The sequence below is a fragment of the Zophobas morio genome, unplaced genomic scaffold, assembly GCF_036711695.1.
Source record: "Zophobas morio isolate AGI-343-1 ecotype UQ-CSIRO unplaced genomic scaffold, CSIRO_AGI_Zmor_V1 ptg000030l, whole genome shotgun sequence".
NCBI lineage: Eukaryota > Metazoa > Arthropoda > Insecta > Coleoptera > Tenebrionidae > Zophobas > Zophobas morio.
Window position 1 is genome coordinate 14,131,264 of NW_026972135.1, and position 22,809 is coordinate 14,154,072.

The 22,809-nt window shown below is 34.0% G+C and overlaps 2 protein-coding genes across 2 annotated transcripts; both read right to left on the bottom strand.

Moving 5' to 3' along the window:
* Positions 1-1,570: 1,570 nt before the first annotated feature.
* On the bottom strand, positions 1,571-11,658 carry LOC135138635 (juvenile hormone esterase-like). The gene is made up of 11 exons (XM_064068613.1): positions 11,602-11,658; positions 11,423-11,557; positions 11,191-11,322; positions 10,981-11,134; positions 10,741-10,926; positions 10,487-10,692; positions 10,254-10,434; positions 10,102-10,200; positions 2,140-2,213; positions 1,815-2,089; positions 1,571-1,763 (listed from the first exon to the last, which is right to left on the bottom strand). The coding sequence occupies exons 1-11, from the start codon at positions 11,656-11,658 to the stop codon at positions 1,571-1,573; spliced, it is 1,692 nt and encodes a 563-aa protein (XP_063924683.1).
* A 6,165-nt stretch (positions 11,659-17,823) lies between these two features.
* Positions 17,824-21,021, bottom strand: LOC135139101 (juvenile hormone esterase-like). The gene is made up of 10 exons (XM_064069191.1): positions 20,852-21,021; positions 20,667-20,801; positions 19,590-19,715; positions 19,378-19,531; positions 19,138-19,323; positions 18,881-19,086; positions 18,647-18,827; positions 18,420-18,592; positions 18,092-18,366; positions 17,824-18,038 (listed from the first exon to the last, which is right to left on the bottom strand). The coding sequence occupies exons 1-10, from the start codon at positions 20,903-20,905 to the stop codon at positions 17,846-17,848; spliced, it is 1,683 nt and encodes a 560-aa protein (XP_063925261.1). The 5' UTR covers positions 20,906-21,021; the 3' UTR covers positions 17,824-17,845.
* Positions 21,022-22,809: the final 1,788 nt, after the last annotated feature.

Below are 22,809 nucleotides of genomic sequence, written 5' to 3' on the forward strand. Positions count from 1 at the left end.
GGATAGCTAGAACTTGTGCTATTATAGTCTGAGTCACATTTTCTGTTCCAAATTCTTGACTGTGGAGATTATATTCTAAATAATTAAGAAACTGAAGAGTGGTAAAAGTGATTAATAAAAATAAAGACCATCCAAAAATACTGTTAAATGTGTTCATGGTCTCCTTCAACATGCAAGCATAATGCCCCATCTGATTTAAATTTTTGTCGTTTGCTACGAATCTATTTTCGAAGTGGTGCTTCAAAGCTTTATATCTCCGTTGAATCATGTCTATAATCGTGTGTACATAAAAGGTGTAAAAGAACTGGACATAATTTTGCAAAACTTCGAATCCGTATTGTTGTAATATTAGGACTCCCAAAATAGTAAACCAGTAAACATTTATATAAATTGCGATAATCCAAAAAACCACTTGAGGCACTATAAATTTCCACTGCATTCGTTGTTCTTTACTATTGTCTGTCTCTTCTAATAAGCAGGTTGTTTGTTTTAAGCAGTTAATTAATTCAACCCATTGTGACACTTTAGATGTTTCAAACACTACTCGACAACAAAAAATACACAGCACAAAATCGGTAAGAAGGCACACTGTTATTTTTGCAAGATTGTATTGTAAATAGAAATTTCTGAAATACACAGATATCGTGACACAAGTAATGGTGAGTAGAATCATAAACACTTGATGAATTTGACGGAATTTTGAGTTTTTGTAGGTTTCAATGGAAGGAGGAGTAAGAGCGAAAAATTTGCCCAGTCTTAAATAGCTGTTTAACAGTTTAAAGCACATTGTTTCGTGTATGTGTTTTCAGTTTGTTTGAGGAAAATCTACTGGCGCTTTTTATTCACATTATTCCTACTAATTAGCATAAACACATCACGCAAAGCTTGTCTGGGGATTCCGGTTCAAGGACAATGAACCATAAAGCGGTGATTTACGTAATTTGGCAATAATTTGAGTTTTTTTTTACAAATAACTAAGATAAGAACAGTTAACAAAATAATCATCTAAATAAGTCAGTGGTGCTTATCTATTCATGTTTATTTTGCATCTATTGATAATATTAATAAGACTTTCATAACTAAAAAGTTATATTAAGTATATACAAACAAATTTCTACGTGACATTTTTCCGATGTATAAATAAACAAACACTTGAAACTAAAGCTTATTCTTGCTGAAGACCATTTCTTCCCGTTCGTTATCTGCCTAAATATATTTTTCATTGTCCGTACTTTTTATTGCAATATGCGCTATAATATACAGGTGTATTATTTATGCCTCTGGTTTTTTTTTAATAGAGGTGTTCACGTGTTGGCAGTGCCATTGTTCGTGACCTTCAAATGATTTCATTTCAAGTATTAGATAACATGCATATGAGTCAGAACAATATAAAATTACTACTATATAAAGATAAAGTAACGTATTAATAACAAATAAAAATCCAAATCTTAGTAAGTACATATTTATTAAATCAACTTAAAACGATGACTCATGTTTGTTTTTCCGTGCTAAATATAAACAATCCTCCAATAGAGAATTGTTTAGATCTCCCCAACTTTATAACTATATTTTAGTAAGTGTCAAAATCAGTAAAATTCAAACTATCATAAAGACTATTCCACTTCCTAATAATTTCTGCCTTGGGATGGTTTTTAATTTCCAATTCTTCGTTAATATCTAGATAAAGAAAATCACCATCTTCGACAACAAGGTTTGGCCACGTAATATTTTGGAACAGCTCTGACATTTCTGGCGTTGGATTTCTAAAAAAAACCATCAGTGATAAAAATCTCTAAAATACTTCCTTCACTTACTGATATTTTGCAAAATTTGTCCAAAGTGTGATGAGTCGTTGCGATGTAAGTGTATCGCATTCTGTAAATTCACTAAAGCTACACCCTAATATACTACTACAAAAAAGATATGACAGTTCTTCAGTATGACCCACACTTTCAGCACCATCGTAGTGTACAGAAATATTGCCAGGTGCTCCATCATAAGAAAACTCGTAAAAGTAAATGTCATTGAAAGCGGATGCTAGTTCTGCATGCTTGGTCACTGGTCGACTGAAACAAGTGTCACTGGAAGACTAAAAGCACATTAGCACGTTGTCACTTTAATTTATTTTGGTAAGTATACTCGAACACCATCTCCCAAGCGTGTACCAAAGGGTTCACCGTCTGTATAAATATCTCGAATGGATTTTCCCATTTCTGTAACCCAGTAAACACAGTTACGTTGTAGCGATGTTAATGCCACTTAACTCTGTCTACGATCTTGTTAGCTGTTACATCCCAAACTGCGTACATTTGCTTTCCCTGTGCTATGTAATGTAATCAACAGTGACCCATGCTTGTAACATACTGGTGATATCCACATTGTTTCAGACTAGAGACGTGCTCGCTGGTACATCATCATAACGTTGTGTTAATATGTCGCTAGATTCTCTATATTTTGATGTATCTGTTACGTTTTATTTTAAACGCCAATATAACGTATTAAATGGACATAGACGTTACGTATATATCGCAACATCGCAAACATATGACTCTCAGTATATTTTATTAACATGATCTATGCGATATGAATAGGCATTTCAGAAAGTCTAGTTACCATTTAGGAATATGGATATGGAGAGTAAAATTTAGAGCTTACAGTAAATTATTATTTTATTCAATGTTTGAAAAAATATAATATGTAATAAGTAATAAAATACAAAAATTAATATAAATTCATAATATAAATAAATAAATATATATATGATTTCCTAATTCGAAAATAATACAATATAATTTATACTTAAAAAAAGACACAGAAACTATAAACTGTCGTTGTTTTTTCTTTCTTCAGGCGTTGACTAGAATGCCGTAACCACTCGAGCAGCGTTGTTCTACTTCTTTTTCTATTGCGGAATGGGTCTTCATTGTAATTTCTTCAAAAAAAAAATATATAATAATTATATTTATTGCAAAAAAAATACCTTTCATAATATTCATTGTTTTTGTCCCAGCCATTTTGGAATTTTCCTACCGAACAAACAAGCTACAGCAAATTCGCTGTTTTTTTTTTTTAATATTCGCCCCACATTGTTCTTTTTCCCATTACCACCTATCTGGGACAATAGCAGTTCCTGAAATAAGAAAAGAAGAAAATATTTTTATGTGTATATATCGAGTGACTCTGAAATAAGTTCGGAAAATAAAATCACAACATCACGAAGTAGAGAAAATTTTAAGTAATTTCTCTTATGTAGTCCTAATTCAGGGGAAAAAATATCAAGATCTACACCTCATTCAGTGCCATTTGTTTTCATCTAAACAACACACAGCAAAAATAAAGAAAAAATTTAGTCACAATGGAAACTGAATAAATCATTGCCGCATCATTTACATTTAACAAGATGTTCCGTATTTGTTTCATGAAACTGGAGCAGCAATTTAATTACTTTGAATCCGTGTGACAATTAAAGGATTTTTTTTTCCGAATCTATTTGGAAGTCACCGCGTATGTATAACATACAGGGTGCTTCACTATAAGACTTTTCTGCAACCCACTATGTATGTAACGTGTTAAGCGAAATGTGTCATGTTTAGTAGGTTCCTAAAAAGTGTTATAGTATTACAGGCATCTACCTGTATATAATATCCAAAATTATGTTATATGTAAGTACATATTAAGTACATATAAATATATTTAGTCCAGTCATTTTAGCATAAAAAAGGGATCAACCTCGGAATGAGAGACAATAAGCTGAATTTTTGTATACGCCTTAATTTTGGCGTTCTAAAAGTTGTCTCAAAAGTCTCATAAAATCTCGTGTCTGCGTCGTAAGATATTCAAGGTCAAAGGTCAAGAAACAGTTTTTTGCAATTATCTCAGTTTCTATTGCTCCAATGATGTTAACAATTATTATCATAATCGTAGAGCACAAAATTTATTTGAAATATTTTTTCCCGCGCTCAATCGTTTTTGAGATAGAGGACAGTGAGCGCGCAGCGCTCGTCCATACGTACTGTAATGCAATCAACCGTGAATATCTGTGAACACTACCTTGAATTTTGAATAATTTGTATTATTAATCCATTAATACATTGTATTTAATAACATTTTACATATTTTCAATATATTCATAGAATAATACTTACCTACTTTGTGTAATTAAAAACTCATTTAATGAAATATTTATTGTATATCTCAATTTATTTATATCTTTAAAATGTGTAAGTTTTTAAATACTTATTTTTCTATCATGATTATAACTGGAAGGTCTGGAAACAACAATTCAGGGCACCGAAGATGACGACGATGAAACAGAAATTCCCGAACGTCCAGAAGATGACGGTGAAGAAGAAGAAAATTGATACTTTTGTTCTTTAAATTATTAAAAATTTATAGATTTTCACTGCAATTCAATTTCAATCGTAAGAAATGTACAGCTGCTGAATAAAGATAAAATTAAAATATATTAACTCGTTTTACTTCCTTAAAATTTACTTTGAAAACATTAATATAACTTTAAGATATATAATAATCTAACCTAAGATATACCTACAATAAATATGTCATTTAAAGAGTTTTTAATTACACAAAGTAGGTAAGTATCATTAAATAAATGTATTGAAAATATGCAAAATGTTATTAAATGCAATGTATTAACTGATAAATAATACAAATTTTTCAAAATTCAAGGTAGTATTCACAGATATTTACGGTTGATTGCATTACAGTATGTATGGATGAACGCTGCGCGCCCACTGCCCTCTATCTCAAAAACGATTAAGTGTATCAAAAAATGTTTCAAATAAAATTTGTCCCAAATTTTGTGGTCTACAATTATGATAATAAGTGTTAATATCATTAGAGCAATAGAAACCGAGATAATCGCAAAATAATGTTTTTCTTGACCTTTAACCTTGAATAACTTACGACGCAGACACGAGATTTTATGAGACTTTTGAGACAACTTTTAGAACGCTAAAATGAAGGTATATACGAAAATTCAGCTTATTATCTCTCATTCCGAGGTTGATCGCTAATTTGACTGGACTAATTGTATTTTTTTAACTTACAAAGAAACCTGCTTGTTGTAGTAGGCAGAGATAATCTTCCAATTCCTCAAAATTTGTTTACCTATGGTCTTGGCGGCATATCTTCTATTACTGTTTTCTTTTTGATTTGTCACATTTGATGACGTTTTCATATTGGAGATTTGTTCACTCGTTGCCTTTAGAATTTCTTTTGTTTCGCACATATTTTTTGTATTTGTTTCGAGTCTAGAGTAAAATTATGTTCATTAGCACCTAGTTCATAAAAAATTGCAGTAACATACCTTTGCAACATGTTATGGCAAAGCGCCTCACTTTCAAAAACAATCACCGTAAGTTCATCAAAATCAGCGGGAGTATCGTCAGTGATTAATGTGGTGGTATTTCCAGCTTGTCTGAAAAAACTGTTGTTGTTATTTACGTACAGTTATCAAAAACAACAGAAGCATGTAAAAATTAAAATGATTACTTCATTAGAATTATATTAACTTACCTAGTGTAAATTCAACCCACACTGAATGGCACAATTTCACAAAACTGCATTAAAAATGAAGTGAGTTACGGATTCACGAGAAAGGTTCGGTGGTTGTGAACCAAATGGCTAAACGGAATTCGACAGCTTCACTGTGAGTGTGAAGTGCAATAACCATAAATACGGAAAAAAGGGATCGTCCGACTCATAGACAAACCAAACCAACAAAGGTCCGACTGCACCCCCCAAACATCTGGTGGATAGTAAATGCAGAAGTTGAGCGTTATTTTTTCATTAGATAAAATAAATTTAATATTCAAAATTAACCACTCTCTAGTTTTTTTGCTACCCATATCGCTTTATAAACGTCTTTATAAAATCAAAATTCGACGAATGAACTCTTCAAAACCTTGTCCCGTTTCAGGGACAATGGGCAAAGAATTTGTATGGCTTTGTTTGTGTCGTTGGGTCTTCCCTATATTACCCCAGATGTTTAAGGTGACCAGACGTTCCCATTTGATCGGAACTGTACCGATTTCAATATTCCAATAATTCCGATTTCAAATTTCGTCCAATAAATGTTCCGATTAAAACATTCATTCCGTGAATGTTCCGATTTCTATAAATCTGATAAGAATAAAGATAAATCTTCGGATAAATCACTAATTTTCATGAATAGTAATTTTATTTTGTGAAAAATTGCGAACAAAACTTGTATCGATACGGTTGTCAGCACAGTTTTAAATGTCAGCAGATGTCAGTACTGTTAGTATATTACACCTAAAAATTTTTAAAGCAGTTATATATCAGATTACGATGGAAATGGAAACTAATGTTCCGATTTCGGACTTTTGAAATCTGGTCACCTTACAGATGTTCTATTTATAATTTGCCAAGCAGGTACTTACAAAATAACATTTCAAGTGAACAAGTTTACAGAAATAATTCTTAGAAATTATTACAATGAAAAAAACTTGTCTGTGGTGTATTTCTAATAAAGCCGTTGTATTTTTCGCTCTGAATATAATTATTAATTAAGCATTACGAACTCACTGACGAAGGTCACTTTTTAAAGAGTACGACGACCCACATCTAATTGACCATATAATCTTTGACAATAAATTTCAAATAATACCATAGTGTTTATTTAAATTTTGATAAGGTGTTGTAAAACTATTTCTGCTTCTGTTTTCATTCCAGGTACTGTATTTACGTGGGCAAAGGATGCCGTACGTGAGATTTTAGGGGCGGAAACGTATACCTGCTTAAATACTGTAAATACAGTGGTGTCGAACGAAGACAACAACAGAAACATACCCGATGTATTGGTTATTATTAGAGAGCGGATTTTATGAAATTTGCATATCCGTTATTTTTTGTATATAAGTCTTGATATTTAATATGTAGACAGCGGATTTCTGTCGAGCTACGTCACGATTATAGGTGGGGACGCGCTGCATCGCCGGGACTCAGTAGCGGGTGATAGGTAATCACTGAATTTAATTGTCACTTTATTCCATAAATACAATTAACGATTTATTAATCAAACGGCTAAGTAAATGAGAACTGGAATTAACAGCAGAGTGCAACGAAGCAGCGTTATTCTAATCTCAAATAAACGAAATGCAGCCGGTAACTGCAATGAATTCCCATCCCGTACGAGCCGTCCCGAGTTTGGCCTTGTCTAGCCCGACAGAAATCCGCTCTCTATTAATATGTGAACGAATCATGCTAATTAAAAATGAATACAGCTATAAAAAAAAAATTGCATATTTGCATATATTTGCCTTCTGCTGCATATTTCACGTAACGGGTGCATATTTTGCATTTTTATCAATTTTTGTGCCACTTTGAAAAAAAAAATGCCATTCGATCGGCATTTTTCTAGAAAAACGAAATTTCATGAATCATATTGAAAATATTGTCCTGAGCTTCAAATAACTGGGAAAGGTTTGGGTTTTATAGTAGTTTGGGTGTTAAGCCATCCTTCCAGGTAAATTTGGCTCCTAATTACTTTTGGAAATACCATTCATTTCAATATTTTTGTTCGTTACTTAAGTGTATTAATGATATATTTTATGGTGGTCGAAGGGACGTTATCCTATTATTTTTCATCGTGAGTTTGCATTTAAGTATTTAAAGCGATAGAGATGTGTGTCAATATGTAGATAACTCAAATTAATTTATGAATTAAACCTTTTCCCGAACTTAGTCTTCAAGAAGGAACTGTGTTTTGTTGTGCCTGCTCTAATCCGATAAGTATTTTTACATCTGTGGACGAAGTACGCAGTTTTTCTATTTACAAATACATACTTTAGAATCACCGGAAAAATTTTTGTTAGAATATTTCGCAAAATATTTAAAAATATATTGTTACCAAAATAGTAATTAAATAGTCGATTACTACTATTTTTTAATTCGTTCTGTTTACCTATATTTATTTTTGAGTATAAGAATATGATCTTAAAAAATGTCATTTATTTGTCAGTGAGATCTAATTAAACATTTTGCAATATGATTTATGTATTTTTTTGTAATAAAAGCTAAGGTGTTTTTGCAATTTGTAAATAAATTTAGTTCGGTTATTACGCTTTTTTTAATTTTTGGAGCATGTACAACTGCATATCTCTGCATATATTAAGAAAGTTATTGCATATTTGCATAAATTTGATGCATGTTATATGATCATATTTCCCAAAATTTTGCTGCATATTTTCCGCTCTCTAGTTATTATACATACACTCTATTACCGACATTAAAAAAAGTCTACACTATTTCGTCATATCTGCTGCTTTATTATCAGTTTTCAGTTAGTTACATATTGGATATGAAATTAAGTGAATTTTTTGAATAAATAATAATTTAAAGATCAACGATGAAAATACTCAATTAATTATACATTATACATTACCAGTTTATTTTAGAGCCCAAGATTAAATTTTCAAAAGTTTAGATTTTTCCAATGTAATGCTAAACAGATATACCTATAACTGAGTGCGAAAGTCAATACACAAAACTCGATGATCAATTATTGTTTCGTATTCAAATTATTATTTATTTTCCTTACGATCAAAGTGAAGAAATTATTTAATTCATTTTTATTTAAGAACGATATCGCTGACCTTGAAATAGATTAGTTTTTTAATTTCGATTTTTTTCTTTTTGTTGCTTTTGTTGCCGATCAACATATTTCGCATTAGAATTAATAAAATAATGAAATATATCATTTTATTTTTCGAGCTCATTTCAAAATTCTGTATATGTATAACTGTTCCTTTTTGGCAGTGACGCATACGCAGAGGTTAAAAAATAATGTCCCATTACTAGTCTTAATTCGTATTACCTGGTAGATGGGACATTTTTTAATTCTGATCATAAACTATGTGCATTAAGTCTCTTGTTCTGTTTTATAAAGCGCAGGTCGTTATGGACATATAAAAATAAAATTATAAATAAATATAATTACAGGAAATATAATATGAAAAAAAAAAAAATTAAGAGCAACTCACTATTGACGTCATGTCGCTTGTGCAAGATTTAAGACAGAGAAGAAATTTCTTTTTTTAAGACTCAGCATCTTTTGTTTATGAATATACTATTTACTTGCAACACAAACATAAATAATAAATATAAAATAGAGCTATATAATACTCGATATTTGTGTTTTTAAATGTTTTTTGCTGTTGCCCTGTCAGAAACGTTAATTTTCGATTTAACATGCCATTTTGTAAAATCAACTGAAAAACACTTTGCATAATTAACTAATAAAAATAAAACATTCCGAAGCATGTATATATATATTAATCAGATATCTAGTAACTACAGTTAACATTATTTATTGGTTACATAACCGTAGTACTCCATTGTGATGTTACAATGCATACCTGCCACCTATATCGCTGCGACACAATAATGAGATATCTAGTAAATGCAGTTATAGTGAACCAAGAGCTATAAGGTTATATGGCCATCATAAAATTATCCCATTGTGTCGAAGTTAAGTTGTTTACAATAGAAAAGGTTTTAGAGTCGTAAATAACGAGTCCACTACAGCTCGACCGGCTCTTGCGGTTTCGTTCAGGGGCGGCTTTCACTAAATATGAAAATCCACCACTCCACTATTTCTTTGCTACCTGCAGCCGCTGAGGGTTCCGAAATAACCACTCGCTTTGAAAGCCGGCCCTGTTAAATATGAGCAAGAAATGTTTAGAAGATGATTTATTGCCAACCGGTAAGCTTAGTGCGAACCACACAAATGGGGTATTTATTTGCGGTCAACTAATTTTATGATGGCCATATAACCTTATACCTCTTGGTTCACTATAACACTAGGTGTTAGTTACATAACAGGAGTACCACAGTGTGATGTTTAAATGCTTACACGCAAGCTATATCGCTGCGACATAATAATGAGATATCTAGTAAATGTAGTCAACATTACGTGTTTGTTACATAGCATGAGTGCTCCATTGTGATGTTATATAGCTTACGTTCCAGGTATATCGTTAAGACATAATCATGCGATGTACTTATTGTTCTTTTGTGAGTACGTACCTGTCACGTCAATATCACAACTGTGTTTACTGGGAAGTTCGTCGCTATCCGTAATCTGCATGTCCTCGGGTACAAGCAAACCTAAATTGTCGTCCCATACTTCTAGAACTGCTTCCAGAGCAACTGGGTCTGAAATTAACACAATAGTCGTTTTATTTTCCTGCACAGAATGTTTTCACTACCTTGATTATAGAGTAAATTTTCTTCGGAATTAAGACCCATAACGACAGGTACCCTCAAAATAGTCCCTGCTTGAAGTAACCCATACATTTTCTTAGTGATGAAAGCGTCCGGATTTTTCACTTCAGTTACAGCTCCGTAGCTGATGCCTTTAGGAGAATTATCGTCCCATGGGTTACTAATCTGTTAAAAAAATTCAGTTATTTTGTTAATTTTTCAAACTATAGTCATTTACGCTTTCCAAATACTGTTCCGCAGCTGCATCTAAATCATGTGCGCTAACACTTTGTAAAAATTCTAACAGGGCATTCGAATCGTCGCTACTAGAGAAGGTCGAATTTAGAACTGCTGCTGTTTCGAAGGCAATTCTTCTAGGGTTTCTTTGGTAAGACCATGGACACAAAAACGAACCGCTTTGTAAAATTGCCGCTCTGAACAGTCCTGAAAATTTTGGAATTGTGATTGCTTTGAACAATTTACAAGTAATACCATCGGAATCTAAATTTAGTAGCTGATAGGAAATGGAAACTGATCCCGCACTTTCGCCAAAAATAGTAATTTTTTCTGGGTCACCACCAAACAAATGTATATTGTCGTGGGTCCATTGTATGGCTAGTCGTTGGTCTTTGAATCCATTATTTCCAGGTATTACTTCATCTCCTGTTGATAAAAAGCCTAAAAAATCATTTTTAGACATGTTTTGACTTATGGGTAGAGTAAACAGGTTACCAAAAACTCCTAGTCTGTAGTTGATAGTAACTAAAATGACTTCATTATCTATGAAGAGATCAGGCGGGTAGTACATGCTCCAGCCACTCACGAATGCACCACCATGTACGAAGAACATGACAGGAAGAGAGACATTTTCATTGTCTACAGGTAGCTATAAAATGATTTCTATAGAATTGAAAAAATAGTGAAATTCTAGAATATGCGTACCGTTGGAGTATAAACATTGACGAAAAGGCAATCTTCGGACTCAGATTCGAAATCTCCTATTTGTTGATAACAACTCACATCTAAATACGTTGTGTTAAGAACGCCTTCCCAAGGTTCAGCAGGTTGGGGTGCCTGAAATACGGGCCGCTATTAATAAATAATTGAACCAAATTTTTGTGTTGGTAATTCTGAATTACTGAAAAAAATGGCAATCCTACTAGAAATGTAGTACCTTAAATCGAAGTGCACCAACTGGTGGAGTTGCGTAAGGTATTTTCTGAAAAACGTAAAAAGGTGTGTTAGCAAAAGTTGTCGCCTGGCGTCCTAATATTTTGCCCTTTGGAAGTTCTACTATCGGATCTTCAACCTGAAATAATTTCATTCAAATGTGTTGATAAGAGAAGAACTTACACGTACAGATGAAACCACTTTAATAATAGTAACAAGAAACACAACTGTTTTGTACATTTTTTCTGTTGTAAGACAATTATCTTAATATTATCTATAACTAATTCTTCTTCTATAATGTTCACAATTTTAAAAACTGACTACCTGTTGTCTTATTTTTATATAGAATGATAATGCTCTCAAGTATCAAACATTATAAAGCACATTTTCAATTTTCGAGTGTTTATATTGTTTCCAGAGATTACATACTTCCTCTATTCTAGGACCATCTCGATGCTTCTCATTTTCCTTTCCTTGAGGAACCTAAGAAAATATTCCTCTCAAGAAGCAGCTTCTATTCGACGTTTTATTTCGTCTTTCGTTTAAACGTTTTGAAAATATTGTTTTAAACATTTACTTCGCTGTTCTTTTTGTTAAACGTGTTTGTATATCTATAAAAAGTATAGATCGACAAATATATTCTATTTCAGAAAACTAAATGGCCCGTCTTGGCGATGAGGTCGCTTTTGCGTCACGGGGGTACTCCAAACTGGAAAAACGGTTCTCCAGAGGTCTCGTGAGCGGCTGCCACAGAAATAACTCCGCTTCAAGTTTACAAACGTGCAGTCTTATTCCTTACTATGTTATAACGCTTAAAATAAGAAATTATCAAATAAAACAGTAGGTACTGTAACATATTTTAATATATGTTCACATACCACCTGTATTAACGCGACCCTGTAAACGATGCGAGTATTTTAGCGCGTACCACGCATGTCTTTAAGCGCGTCGATAATTTCTTCGATTCGGAGGACTCGTCGATCCCTTTCTCCCTTCGACACTCCGAGCGAGTACACGTCGATTCTTAGCAGCGTTCGCCCGCGATAATTCCCTGTGAGTTTGGGTAAAATCAGGGTCCAGAGTGACCGATAAGTGGCGAAGTAGCTGTAGGTTCAATTTCGGAACCAGCGTCGAAGGCGACGGATTAAAGTAGAATCGGCATAACACCAATTAAGCGTAAGTAAAAACGAAGGTCAGGGATCGGAAGCTAAAGTTTCTTACAGGAGGGGACCAGGGTTCCTTTCCGGAGGATTTCGACGAAAAAGCAGAGCAAAGTATTCTCCCTTCCGTAACGGCAACACTACGGAGTATTTCACCTTCGGGAATAAGGCTGGAGAGTTCCTGGTAATCACTTCACCAAGATGGCGGCGACGGCCATTTTGTAATCGGCCATACCATCAGGCCGAATACCAAAACCAGTGCGAGCAGCGGAGCATAGATTCAGACCATACTTTCCTACTGGAGTGAATTAAACAATAGGCGCGATAAGAAATCTTGGTTCACCAAAGAAGACCTCATCCTGCGGACGATCGGACGTCAGATAAGTGATAATCTTGTAATTAGCAAGTAGGTCGTATTGCTTGAGGAAGTGATATTCTCAACACACTCTTTAGTATATTTCCTTAATATCTAATGTTAATTAACCTAGAACCTAGATAATTAAACTGTTAATTTTAAGCTTTCTTTACTTCCTCCCGACCCCAGGTGAATACGGAACACTTAGCATTGGTAAGCCGCCCGCGTAGGAAAAATAGCGTAGGTCGAGTGCAGCCCGTATTTTGGGTTGTAACAGTACCCAAACAAAAAAAAAAAAACAATGCGGTCAAGAGCGTTCTTGGATCTTCTTGTCAGCGACTTCTCGTTAGACGGGACTTTTTCAGATCCTGGGGAGGCGGCGACTCTGACATTTACAACTTGACAAGCATTGCAATTTTTACGTTTTAGGATTGAAAGTGACATTCACTTCCATCTCAAAGGTGGTAAGTAACAGATAAGTGATATATGTTACTTTCCATCCTTGAAATGGAAATAAAGTATGTAATAGCCCACTTCCAAACTTTTACGAATTTTAAAGTAACACATTACTAACCGATTGTGAATAAAATATGTAATGAAATCCAAGACACTTTTAACAGAAAAATTGGATCGCTTCACTGACAAGTGATTAAATTCTTTCGTTAACCATTCTAAAAGCTCGTAAGTGCATTAATTTGAGAAATAATTGGAAGCATCAATTTAGGCAATTTTTAATTTTCGGCAAATAATGCAATTTGTGAAGGACTGTATTAGAAACAAACAATTTAAATCTTAGGCCAGTGACAATGAGGTTAATCTTATTAGTATTACATATGTATTTTAAACATGTTGATGTGATGTTCTTATTCTGAATGAATTTAATATCGCTTAATTGGTTAAATGGCCTTGTCAAATGGGGAGTTCATTTGTCTTCACCTCCTTTGAATCTTTCATTCACTTTTTTGACTCTCAATTTAGTCCACTGACTAATTCCGTAGGGAGAAGCTTAGATCTTGTTTTATACGCTAGCCAAAGCTAGTGGTCTTCTTCTTTGTGAAGGACTACATTCTCTGTGTCTAATTTGTGTGGTTAAAATTTCAGGAAAGCTGTTTTTCCAGATATATAGTGAATTATCTAGTGTAAACTGGTCTTACTTATACAATTTCGATAACGTCGATGCTGCTGTTGCTGGTAAATTTATGAAATATTTAATAAACATATTCTCTTCTTAAGGAACAACTCTTAGCTCATATCAGAGATAACTCACCAAGAACATTATAATGTTTACTAACGAAAAATATAAAGCTTGGTTAAAATTTAAAAAGACTGGTACTTCTATGGATTAGCAAGTCTCTAAAAGACTGCGATTTATGCTTAAGAGTAAAATACAAACAGCATATAAAACTTATGTGAGTAATGCAAACCAATACCTTAAGATTAATCCTAAACATTTTTAAGCACACATAAACACTTTGAATAGCATTACGTTCGTTCCTAGTGTTATGAGTTACAAGATACAGCTCATTTCTGATCCATAAAAATTGTCGACACTTTTGCCTCCCATTTTTAAAAATCCTTTTCCATATCTAATGTAAATGTTAGGTCAGTTAATTATTGTCTGAATACTAAAGAATTATATGTTAGGGGTCACATAAGTGAAGAAGAAGTATTGAAATCAATGTCTAAGCAGATTTCCTTCATTCTCTACGATTGTAAGTCCGTTTTATCATACCCGCTAAGAATAATTTTTAATGGAATATTAAATTATTGCGTTTCTCAGCTCTATGGAAATGATCCAGTATGTCTAATTGTCTAATGCTAAAAAAAAAGTCGGATGTCAAGAATTACGCGTGGATAACCAACATTTCTAACTTTTCTAAAATCTATGAGTACCTACTTTATACATAGTCCTTTTTTAGGAGATAAATAATTGAAGACCGTCTTTCCCTTCCCAGAAATACGTACGTATATTTTCTTTCATAACCGAACTTCGACAAGTAAGGCGAAGAACAAATAATTTCAAAGAGGGGAAAGAGGTCCACCAAAACACGTAATCAAGAGGAATTCAACTTATTAACATATAGAGCGAACTGTTTGACACAAAAGTTCTTTCACTGTGTTAAATCACTCACTTTATTCTGCTATATCTTAAAATCCTATGATTATTATGAAACTTTGTGAAATCGAATATTTAACAGGGATCTATATCTATGTGCTTGAGATCTGTAAGTGACTTTATCCTTACAAGAGTATAAGTAAACACAGACATGCAAAATGTGTATTTATGAAGAATATGAGAGAATTCATTATCGCCACACTTCAATTTGAGTGCTCTTATCAAGTAAATTATTATATTCAATATTTAGTACCGCTGAAGTAAATTAAAAAGAAAATATTTATTCCGATTCTGTCAGGTCCCCGTTTCAGCGTCGCCGTCTATCCAGTATCTAAAGCAGCCCTGTTCAGTAAGGAGCCGCTGTCAGGGAGACCGTAGGACGACCGTGATTAATTTTATTCATGTTTGTTCTGTTAGATGTTTTATTCGATATTTTAGCCGTTATGGCTTGATGATGAATAAAGGCCGTACATTTTTTAACAATTAACCCGAGTATTATTCATTTATGTCGCTGTCGCTCATGGGACTTCTGGAGAAGCGTTTCTCCGGCTTTGAGTACCACAGTACTCTCTCTCCATAGAGGGAGCTGACGCCCGAACAAACCACCCCTGTAGAAGGCGCCACCTTAATGGCGGAAAAACGACCTCATTGCCAGAACTGGCCAGACGTGTCCCATTGGCACTAGTCATGCTCACATAAATCGCGTACAATCTCAGTTTTACGCTGTGTCAAAATCAATAGCATGGATACAGGCTCAAACTGCCATATGTACAGTATTTCTGTGAACATAAGTAGTGTACATCACATCCTCACTTGAGATATCGATCCTTGTGGGTTTTGTCACAACTGATTCATTTAATAAATATTTAGCATTGATATGTTTGTGTACTATTTGTGTTGGAAATAATAATATACTAATATAATAAGAAACATCCTTGGTGTGTTTCTTTATAATTAAGTCATGAAGACATTTCCTCCTTTATCTCTTGTAAAACGAGAATCTTTCAGCAAGAATGTTTATTTTGTGTTGTGGTATTATAAAGAACATGTCAACAGAATGTAATGCCATTTGTTTTGTTTTTTGGTTTCTTGTCTTTTTTTCCAATGATCCAAAAACGTCGAAAAGTGAGAGGCTGTTTACTGGTTTTACTTTTCCTGTTAATGCTATTATTTGTTATCGTTATTAAATATAGCGATCGCATAAAGCTCATCGAATTAAATGTAGACTCATTGATGTTCTAGATTTTATTACAACAAATTTTCACTACTTTTAGTTTTGCTTTGCACAAACAACTTGACGTTGATGTTCATAACTTCTAAAAACGACCAGTTATCGTTACTGATATAGTGATGAAATCTAACACTTGAAAAGTGTATTTGCACATAAAACGTTAGTAAACATAAGTATTGTTTATCAAAGATTTAAAGTGCTTCTCTTGTTTGTTCTACAAGTAGCTTAATAAGTTCTTCCAGGAACATCTGAATACTTTTGGCATGCGCTTTTTAGTGGAATTTAAAAGAATATTCGTTTCTACGTTTAGTTTGTTTAATATTATTGAGGTTTTTGTGCATTACTACTTTGGTAGTAAAAGTTTCTAGTCAACTTCTTGTTCCATGGTTTGAATGTTTTAGAATTATTCATTAACACAGCGTTCAGCCTTTGATTCAGATAATACGTTCCTTGTAATAACAGGTAATAATGAAGGGACAGAACCACCAAACCTTCGCATTGTCAGTGGGTAAAAAATGTTGTTACACGTTTTGGATTTTTTGCCAAAATCTGGATACCTAGAGTAACGGTACATGCGCTACAATGGTACAACATAATTCCATTTACTTCAGTAGTTGTATGGTGGGGGTCCTGTTCACTTTGACCTCAGTTGACCCCGGAAGTGAAAACAGCTGAAAATACCAGCCGTTTCCAGACAAGCAGTGGAAACAACAGTCGTTTGCCCAAAATAGCAGTTTCTTTCCGAAAAACAGACGAAACAAGTGCCCACATATACAAACTATGTAGAAAAAAGAGAACATACACAAAAAGGGGCAAAAAACGCAGTTGCTCGCAGAAAAGCAATCAATAAAAGTGGTTACATGTACAAAACTGCCAAAGAAGCAGTACCTACACAAAAAAAAAACGGAAAAAGCAGTCGTTTTAGAAACGTGGTCTGAAAAAGTGAGCATCTGTACAAAAAAGACAGAAAACCCACCCCGTGGCGTGTTTTGATGGACCGGCTATATTCGATTTGGACTCAAAAATTCACCTCAAAAAAAACCTGTCGATACTCGCGCAAAAAACCACCCGTCCAGAACAGTCTGATTAACCTACCATGCCCGAAGTGAACACAAATGAGCTAGGAAACTCACACCTGAAAGTTTCTGAGGGATCGATCATGGCGACATTGGCCCGAAGTATTTCAGGAAACTCATCCACGAACAGTTCTAAAATATACGATTTCCCAAGTTAATGTCCTGTAAGAACGGGTTAAAGTGAGCCAAAATATGAACTTGCACAAAAGATTCTGAATGCACGAAATCAAATCTTCCCCACCAAAAAGTAAGCTATTTAGAAGCCAAGGTTCCAACAAATTTTAAATATTTCCAATGTTCTATGTTGGTTTAGGAATGATAGGCATTTTGAACTTCTAAGAAGTGAAGATATAAAAATTAATGTCTAATTTATTCTGTTTAAGTCTAGGATAGTTTTGATACTAACAGTGCATGGTAAACAAGTTCATATTTGATATCAACAATAATACAAAACACTACAAAAAATTAAACTCAAAATTAATTATATTATTAATATGTATCAAAATCAGTAAAATTTAAACTTTCATAAAGATTATTCCACTTCTGAATAACTTCTGCCTTGATGTGGTTTTTGATTTCCAGTTGCTCGTTTATATCGAGATATAGGAAATCACCATTTTCGACGGAAAGTTTGGACCAAGTAATATTCTGGAATAATTCAGACACCTCTGGAGTTGGATTTCTAAAGAAAAGCTCTCAGTAGGACAAAGTCCTGGCAAAACTTGCATTACTTACTGATATTTAGCAAAATTTGTCCAAAGTTTGATAAGTCGTTGCGACGTAACTGTATCACTCTCTGTAAAATCGCTGAAACTACACCCCATCGCACTGACACAAAAAAGATATGAAAGTTCTTCTGCATGACCGACACTTTCAGCACCGTCATAGTGGATGGAAATGCCCCCAGGTAATCCATCGTAAGAAAACTGGTAGAAATAAATTTCAGTAAATGCGGATGCTAGTTCGGCGTGTTTGGTTACTGGTCTACTGAAAGTATTGTCGGTGGAATACTAAAAAAACAGTGTTACTTGGGTTGTTTTTGAAATTAATTTAATAACGATACTCGAACACCATCTCCCAAGCGTGTGCCAAAGGGTTCACCATTTGTATAAATATCGCGTATGGACTTTGCCATGTCTGCATGTTGTTGACTATCCGTAATTTGCATGTCGTTTGGTACTATGAAATCTAAGTTATTATCCCATGCTTCTAACGTTGACTGTAGAGCGACTGGGTCTGTAATTACGTACACATGTTACGTGGTCCTTAAAATCAGATCTCAAGAACAACCTTGATTAAAGAGTAAATTTTCTTCAGAGTTAATACCCATTATAACAGGTACCTTTAAGATATTTCCTGCTTGCAGAAGTCCGTACATTTTTTTGGTAATAAAAGCGTCTGGATTTTTCACCTCAATTACAGGTGCATAGACAAGTCCTTGAGAAACATCATTGTCCCATGGAGTACTTACCTATCAAAAATGCAGTTATTTTGTGCATTTATATGAAAAATAAAATCGTTTACGGTTGCTCTATATTGTTGGGCAGCTGCATCCAAATCATCAGCACTAACACTCTGTAAAAATTCTAGCAATGCATTCGAATCCTCACTAGTCGAAAAAGTCGAGTTAAGTATTCCCGCTGTTTCGAAGGCAATTCTTCGAGCATTTCTTTGGTCGGCCCATGGGGACAAAAAGGAACCGCTTTCTAAAATTGCTGCTCTGAACAATCCTGAAAATATTGAAATAATTTTGGCTTTTTAACAATTTATAAGTGGAATACCTTCTGAACTTTGATCTAGAAGTTGATACGCCACAGAAGCTGAACCTGCACTTTCGCCAAAAATAGTTATTTGTTCTGGGTCGCCACCAAACAAGTGTACATTTTCATGAGTCCATTGTATAGCTAGACGTTGATCTTTGAGTCCATTGTTACCAGGTACTACTTCATCTCCTGTTGACAAAAAACCTAAGAAAATGCATTTATTGAAATGTTTTCACGTATCAGGAGTAATCAGGTTACCAAAAACTCCTAGTCTATAGTTGATGGTAACTAAAATTACTTCATTGTCTATAAACAGATCAGGTTGGTAGTCCAAACTCCAGCCTTCAATGAATGCACCACCATGTATAAAGAGCATGACTGGAAGGGAGGCATTTTGATTATCTGCAGGTAACTATAAAGTAGCACAAAATGAAACCATTGGTTTTTAAATTGCCCACGAATATACTTACCGTTGGTGTATAAACATTGACAAAAAGGCAGTCTTCCGAATCAGATTCTAAACCGCCTTGATAACAACTCACATCTAAATATGTCGTGTTAAGGATACCATCCCAAGGATCAGCGGGTTGAGGTGCCTGAAATATATATATACTATCCTCAAACATATTTGGCGTTTATGACTTCACACCAATTTGACTTCCATTATAATTCAATAGGCCGTCACAACCGGATGTCTTAAATCCGCTCACCGATACTTACCTGAAAAGACCTTTTCTGGTAAAAGCACAGGGCAGGACTGAGTTTTGCATTTACCGACAACTGCGCCTTTCGAGTTTTTTATTTTAAGTAAAAACAAAGTAACTTTGTCCTCAATCATTTTTTATTACAGCACAACTATTTACTTATTAACTATTACTGCTTATTTATTGATCGAAATAGGCACTGTCATCATTACTCGACTCTTCTAAATTAATAATTAACGGTGTTATCAACCGTGCCCTGTACCAGACCAGTACGGTCTTCTTCTTTTGTGGAATGTCGTACACAATTGGCCCACATTTCGGCAGTTATTTTGGAAGCTTCTTCCCTAATTATGTCAATTGTTGCACTACTAAATTTTGGTGCCGTATTATTCCTTCTTATATTATTTTTCATTTGCGACCAGATTAGTTCGATGGGGTTAAATATACAATGGTACGGCGGAAGTCTAATCACCCTAAATCCCCGATCTCGCGCCATAGCATCTATTTTATATTGTTTCTCAAATTTTCGAGTGTGTAACACTTCTAATAATTGTGTCTTTGTGTAATTTTCTTCAAAGTAATATAAATCATGTTCTGTAAGGAAATTTTGAAATTTGAAAATTTTAACAAACAAAATTACTCTGAGTCCGGTCCTTCGCGTCTCGACCGTCCCTGGCACGTCGAAAAGGTCTTTTCAGGTAGGTATCGGTGAGCGGGTTTAAGACATCCGGTTGTGACGGCCTATTGAATTATAATGGGAGTCAAATTGGTGTGAAGTCATAAACGCCAAATATGTTTGAGGATAGTATACCATCTATCAAATACCACTAAATATTTCAGTACCTTAAATCGAAGTTCACCAACTGGTGGAGCTGCGTAAGGTATTTTCTGGAAAGCGTAATAGGGTGTGTTGGTATAAGTTGTTGCCTGGCGCCCTAATATTTTGCCATTTGGAAGCTCTACAACTGGATCTTCAATCTGAAATAATTCTTTGGAAAATGGTAATCACTAAAAATACTTACACATACAGCTAAAACCATTTGAAATATGGTAAGAAGATAAAGGAATGTTTTGTTAGACATGTCTTTCTGATAATGTCGGAGCAGTTTATTATAATGTACTGAAATATGGTTGCCACCTTTAGTTTTACTTTGCACAAATAATTTGCACTACTAAGACGATGTTCATAATTTCTAAAAGTGACTAGTAATCGTTACTGATAATGTGATTCTCGAAAGATTTGATATCTATTTTATCTTTTCTTTTGCATGGAATAACAAGATATAAAATTAAAACATTACAGAATATAATGCACACAGATTGCTTAATTACTCCAGGAGTATCTAAATGTTTCTCAATTTCCTTTCGTGGTCGAAACTAATAGAACTAATATCCATTTAAGCCACCTATTTTAGGGTAATGTTAATAATTAAGTTCACTTTTGTGCACTAATGGTTTAGGAGCTTGGATTTAATTTTTATTTCTCGACAGAACGGAGTGTTTGGGTTCAACATGTAACGTAACAATCGTTTACGATTCGAAGGTCGCATAGAATCTTCTGTTTTTTATGTTATTACTGCTACCAGATTTACGAATTTAATTCTTTGCTATGGAAATTTGGAATTTAAGACCCTTTAAATTTAACAAATTTTTATAGAACTGCGCCTGTAGACTCTACTTTTATCAAGGCATTCATATTTTTTTAGCAATTGTTAATCCGTTTCGTGTTATGGTCACTCTAGGCGAAATATAAACAAGTGTGTTTCTGTAACATAATGCGCGAAATGGCGGGGTATGGTTAATTAAAGTATAATAAATTAATAAATTTAGAAGAACAAGCTCTACAAAAATCGGAAAGAAAATGTATATGCTATTGTTAAAAAAAAGTTGGATAAAAATGATAGATGTCAAAAGACATGATGTATATCTATATAAACAACACCATACATAAGCGACAATAGTATATTAAAAAACGAGTTTCATAAGGCAAATATTGAGGCACGAATCCAAGTTTATAGAACGAGCGGCGAAGCCGCGAGTTATATAAAGGATGAGTGCCTCAATGGCCTTATGAACGAGTTATTTATACTATTTTTTCTACCACACACGTTTTTTCCCAAAATTTAATTGAAATTTGCATTTTTTTTTATCTGGGGACTTTTGTCGTGGTTGGTGATGGGTTGGTGTGACACTAACCACGAAATATTTGACGTTCGAATTTTCACAACAACAACTGTAATTCGAATCAATTCGAGTTTTTGTAATTTAAAATTGGTTAAAATGTATTGCGAAGAAGTTACGCATCCGGAAACATGGGAAATTTTAAGTTTACATTTGCCACTGACATTCACTTAACATTTCTCGTCATGGCTACCAATCTTACCGATCTAAATTACACCAGATCTATTAAAGAACGCCTTTCCGGTATTAACGAACTGCTGTGACGTCATTTGCGTGCGTTAATAGCCCTATTAGAAAACCAAAAAACGTGGGCGGTAGAAAAAATATTTTTTAAAAGTTGTACAGAAGGGTTAATTAAAAAATACGCTTAAATACATTATTGTTACATGAGTTCAAGTTTGTAAAATGAGCCGCTTACGGAAAGTTTTTACAAAAAACAAAGACCTAAGACTTTCTATAAAAACGTAACAATATACCTATCCAGGAAATGGCGTTTCGCTTGTTAGTTTCCGCGACAACGTTCCTATGGCTTGGAGATTACAATTCCATTTTTATAATCTGTGATCCTTAGAAGTGTGGTGTCCTTATTTGAAAAATTAAATTTCACGTTAAAAAAAAAACGAAGCCGGGAAACCGCTGAGAGAATATCGAAAAAAAAAACACTCTTTAGTTTTAGAGAGTTTCATAAGACAACGGAGGTAATTTTTAAAAACATTTCTTAGTCTCATTTGTTTAGCTGTGTTAATGAAAACTACGTGCTTGTAACCAGAGAGGGTACGTAGTAGAGTTTCATTTGAAACTTCAC

Excerpts from the sequence above, each read along its gene's own strand:
- LOC135139101 (XM_064069191.1), bottom strand. The coding sequence starts at position 20,905 with ATGTCTAACAAAACATTCCTTTATCTTCTTACCATATTTCAAATGGTT. Across the intron at positions 18,828-18,880 it reads CCCAACAATATAGAGCAACC|GTAAGTACTCCATGGGACAA; the intron begins GTAAACGATTTT and ends CATTTTTGATAG. Across the intron at positions 18,039-18,091 it reads ACAAATTTTGCTAAATATCA|AAATCCAACTCCAGAGGTGT; the intron begins GTAAGTAATGCA and ends GCTTTTCTTTAG.
- LOC135138635 (XM_064068613.1), bottom strand. The coding sequence starts at position 11,658 with ATGTACAAAACAGTTGTGTTTCTTGTTACTATTATTAAAGTGGTTTCA. Across the intron at positions 10,201-10,253 it reads AAATTTACTCTATAATCAAG|ACCCAGTTGCTCTGGAAGCA; the intron begins GTAGTGAAAACA and ends TGTTAATTTCAG. Across the intron at positions 2,090-2,139 it reads GCTTGGGAGATGGTGTTCGA|TCTTCCAGTGACACTTGTTT; the intron begins GTATACTTACCA and ends ATGTGCTTTTAG.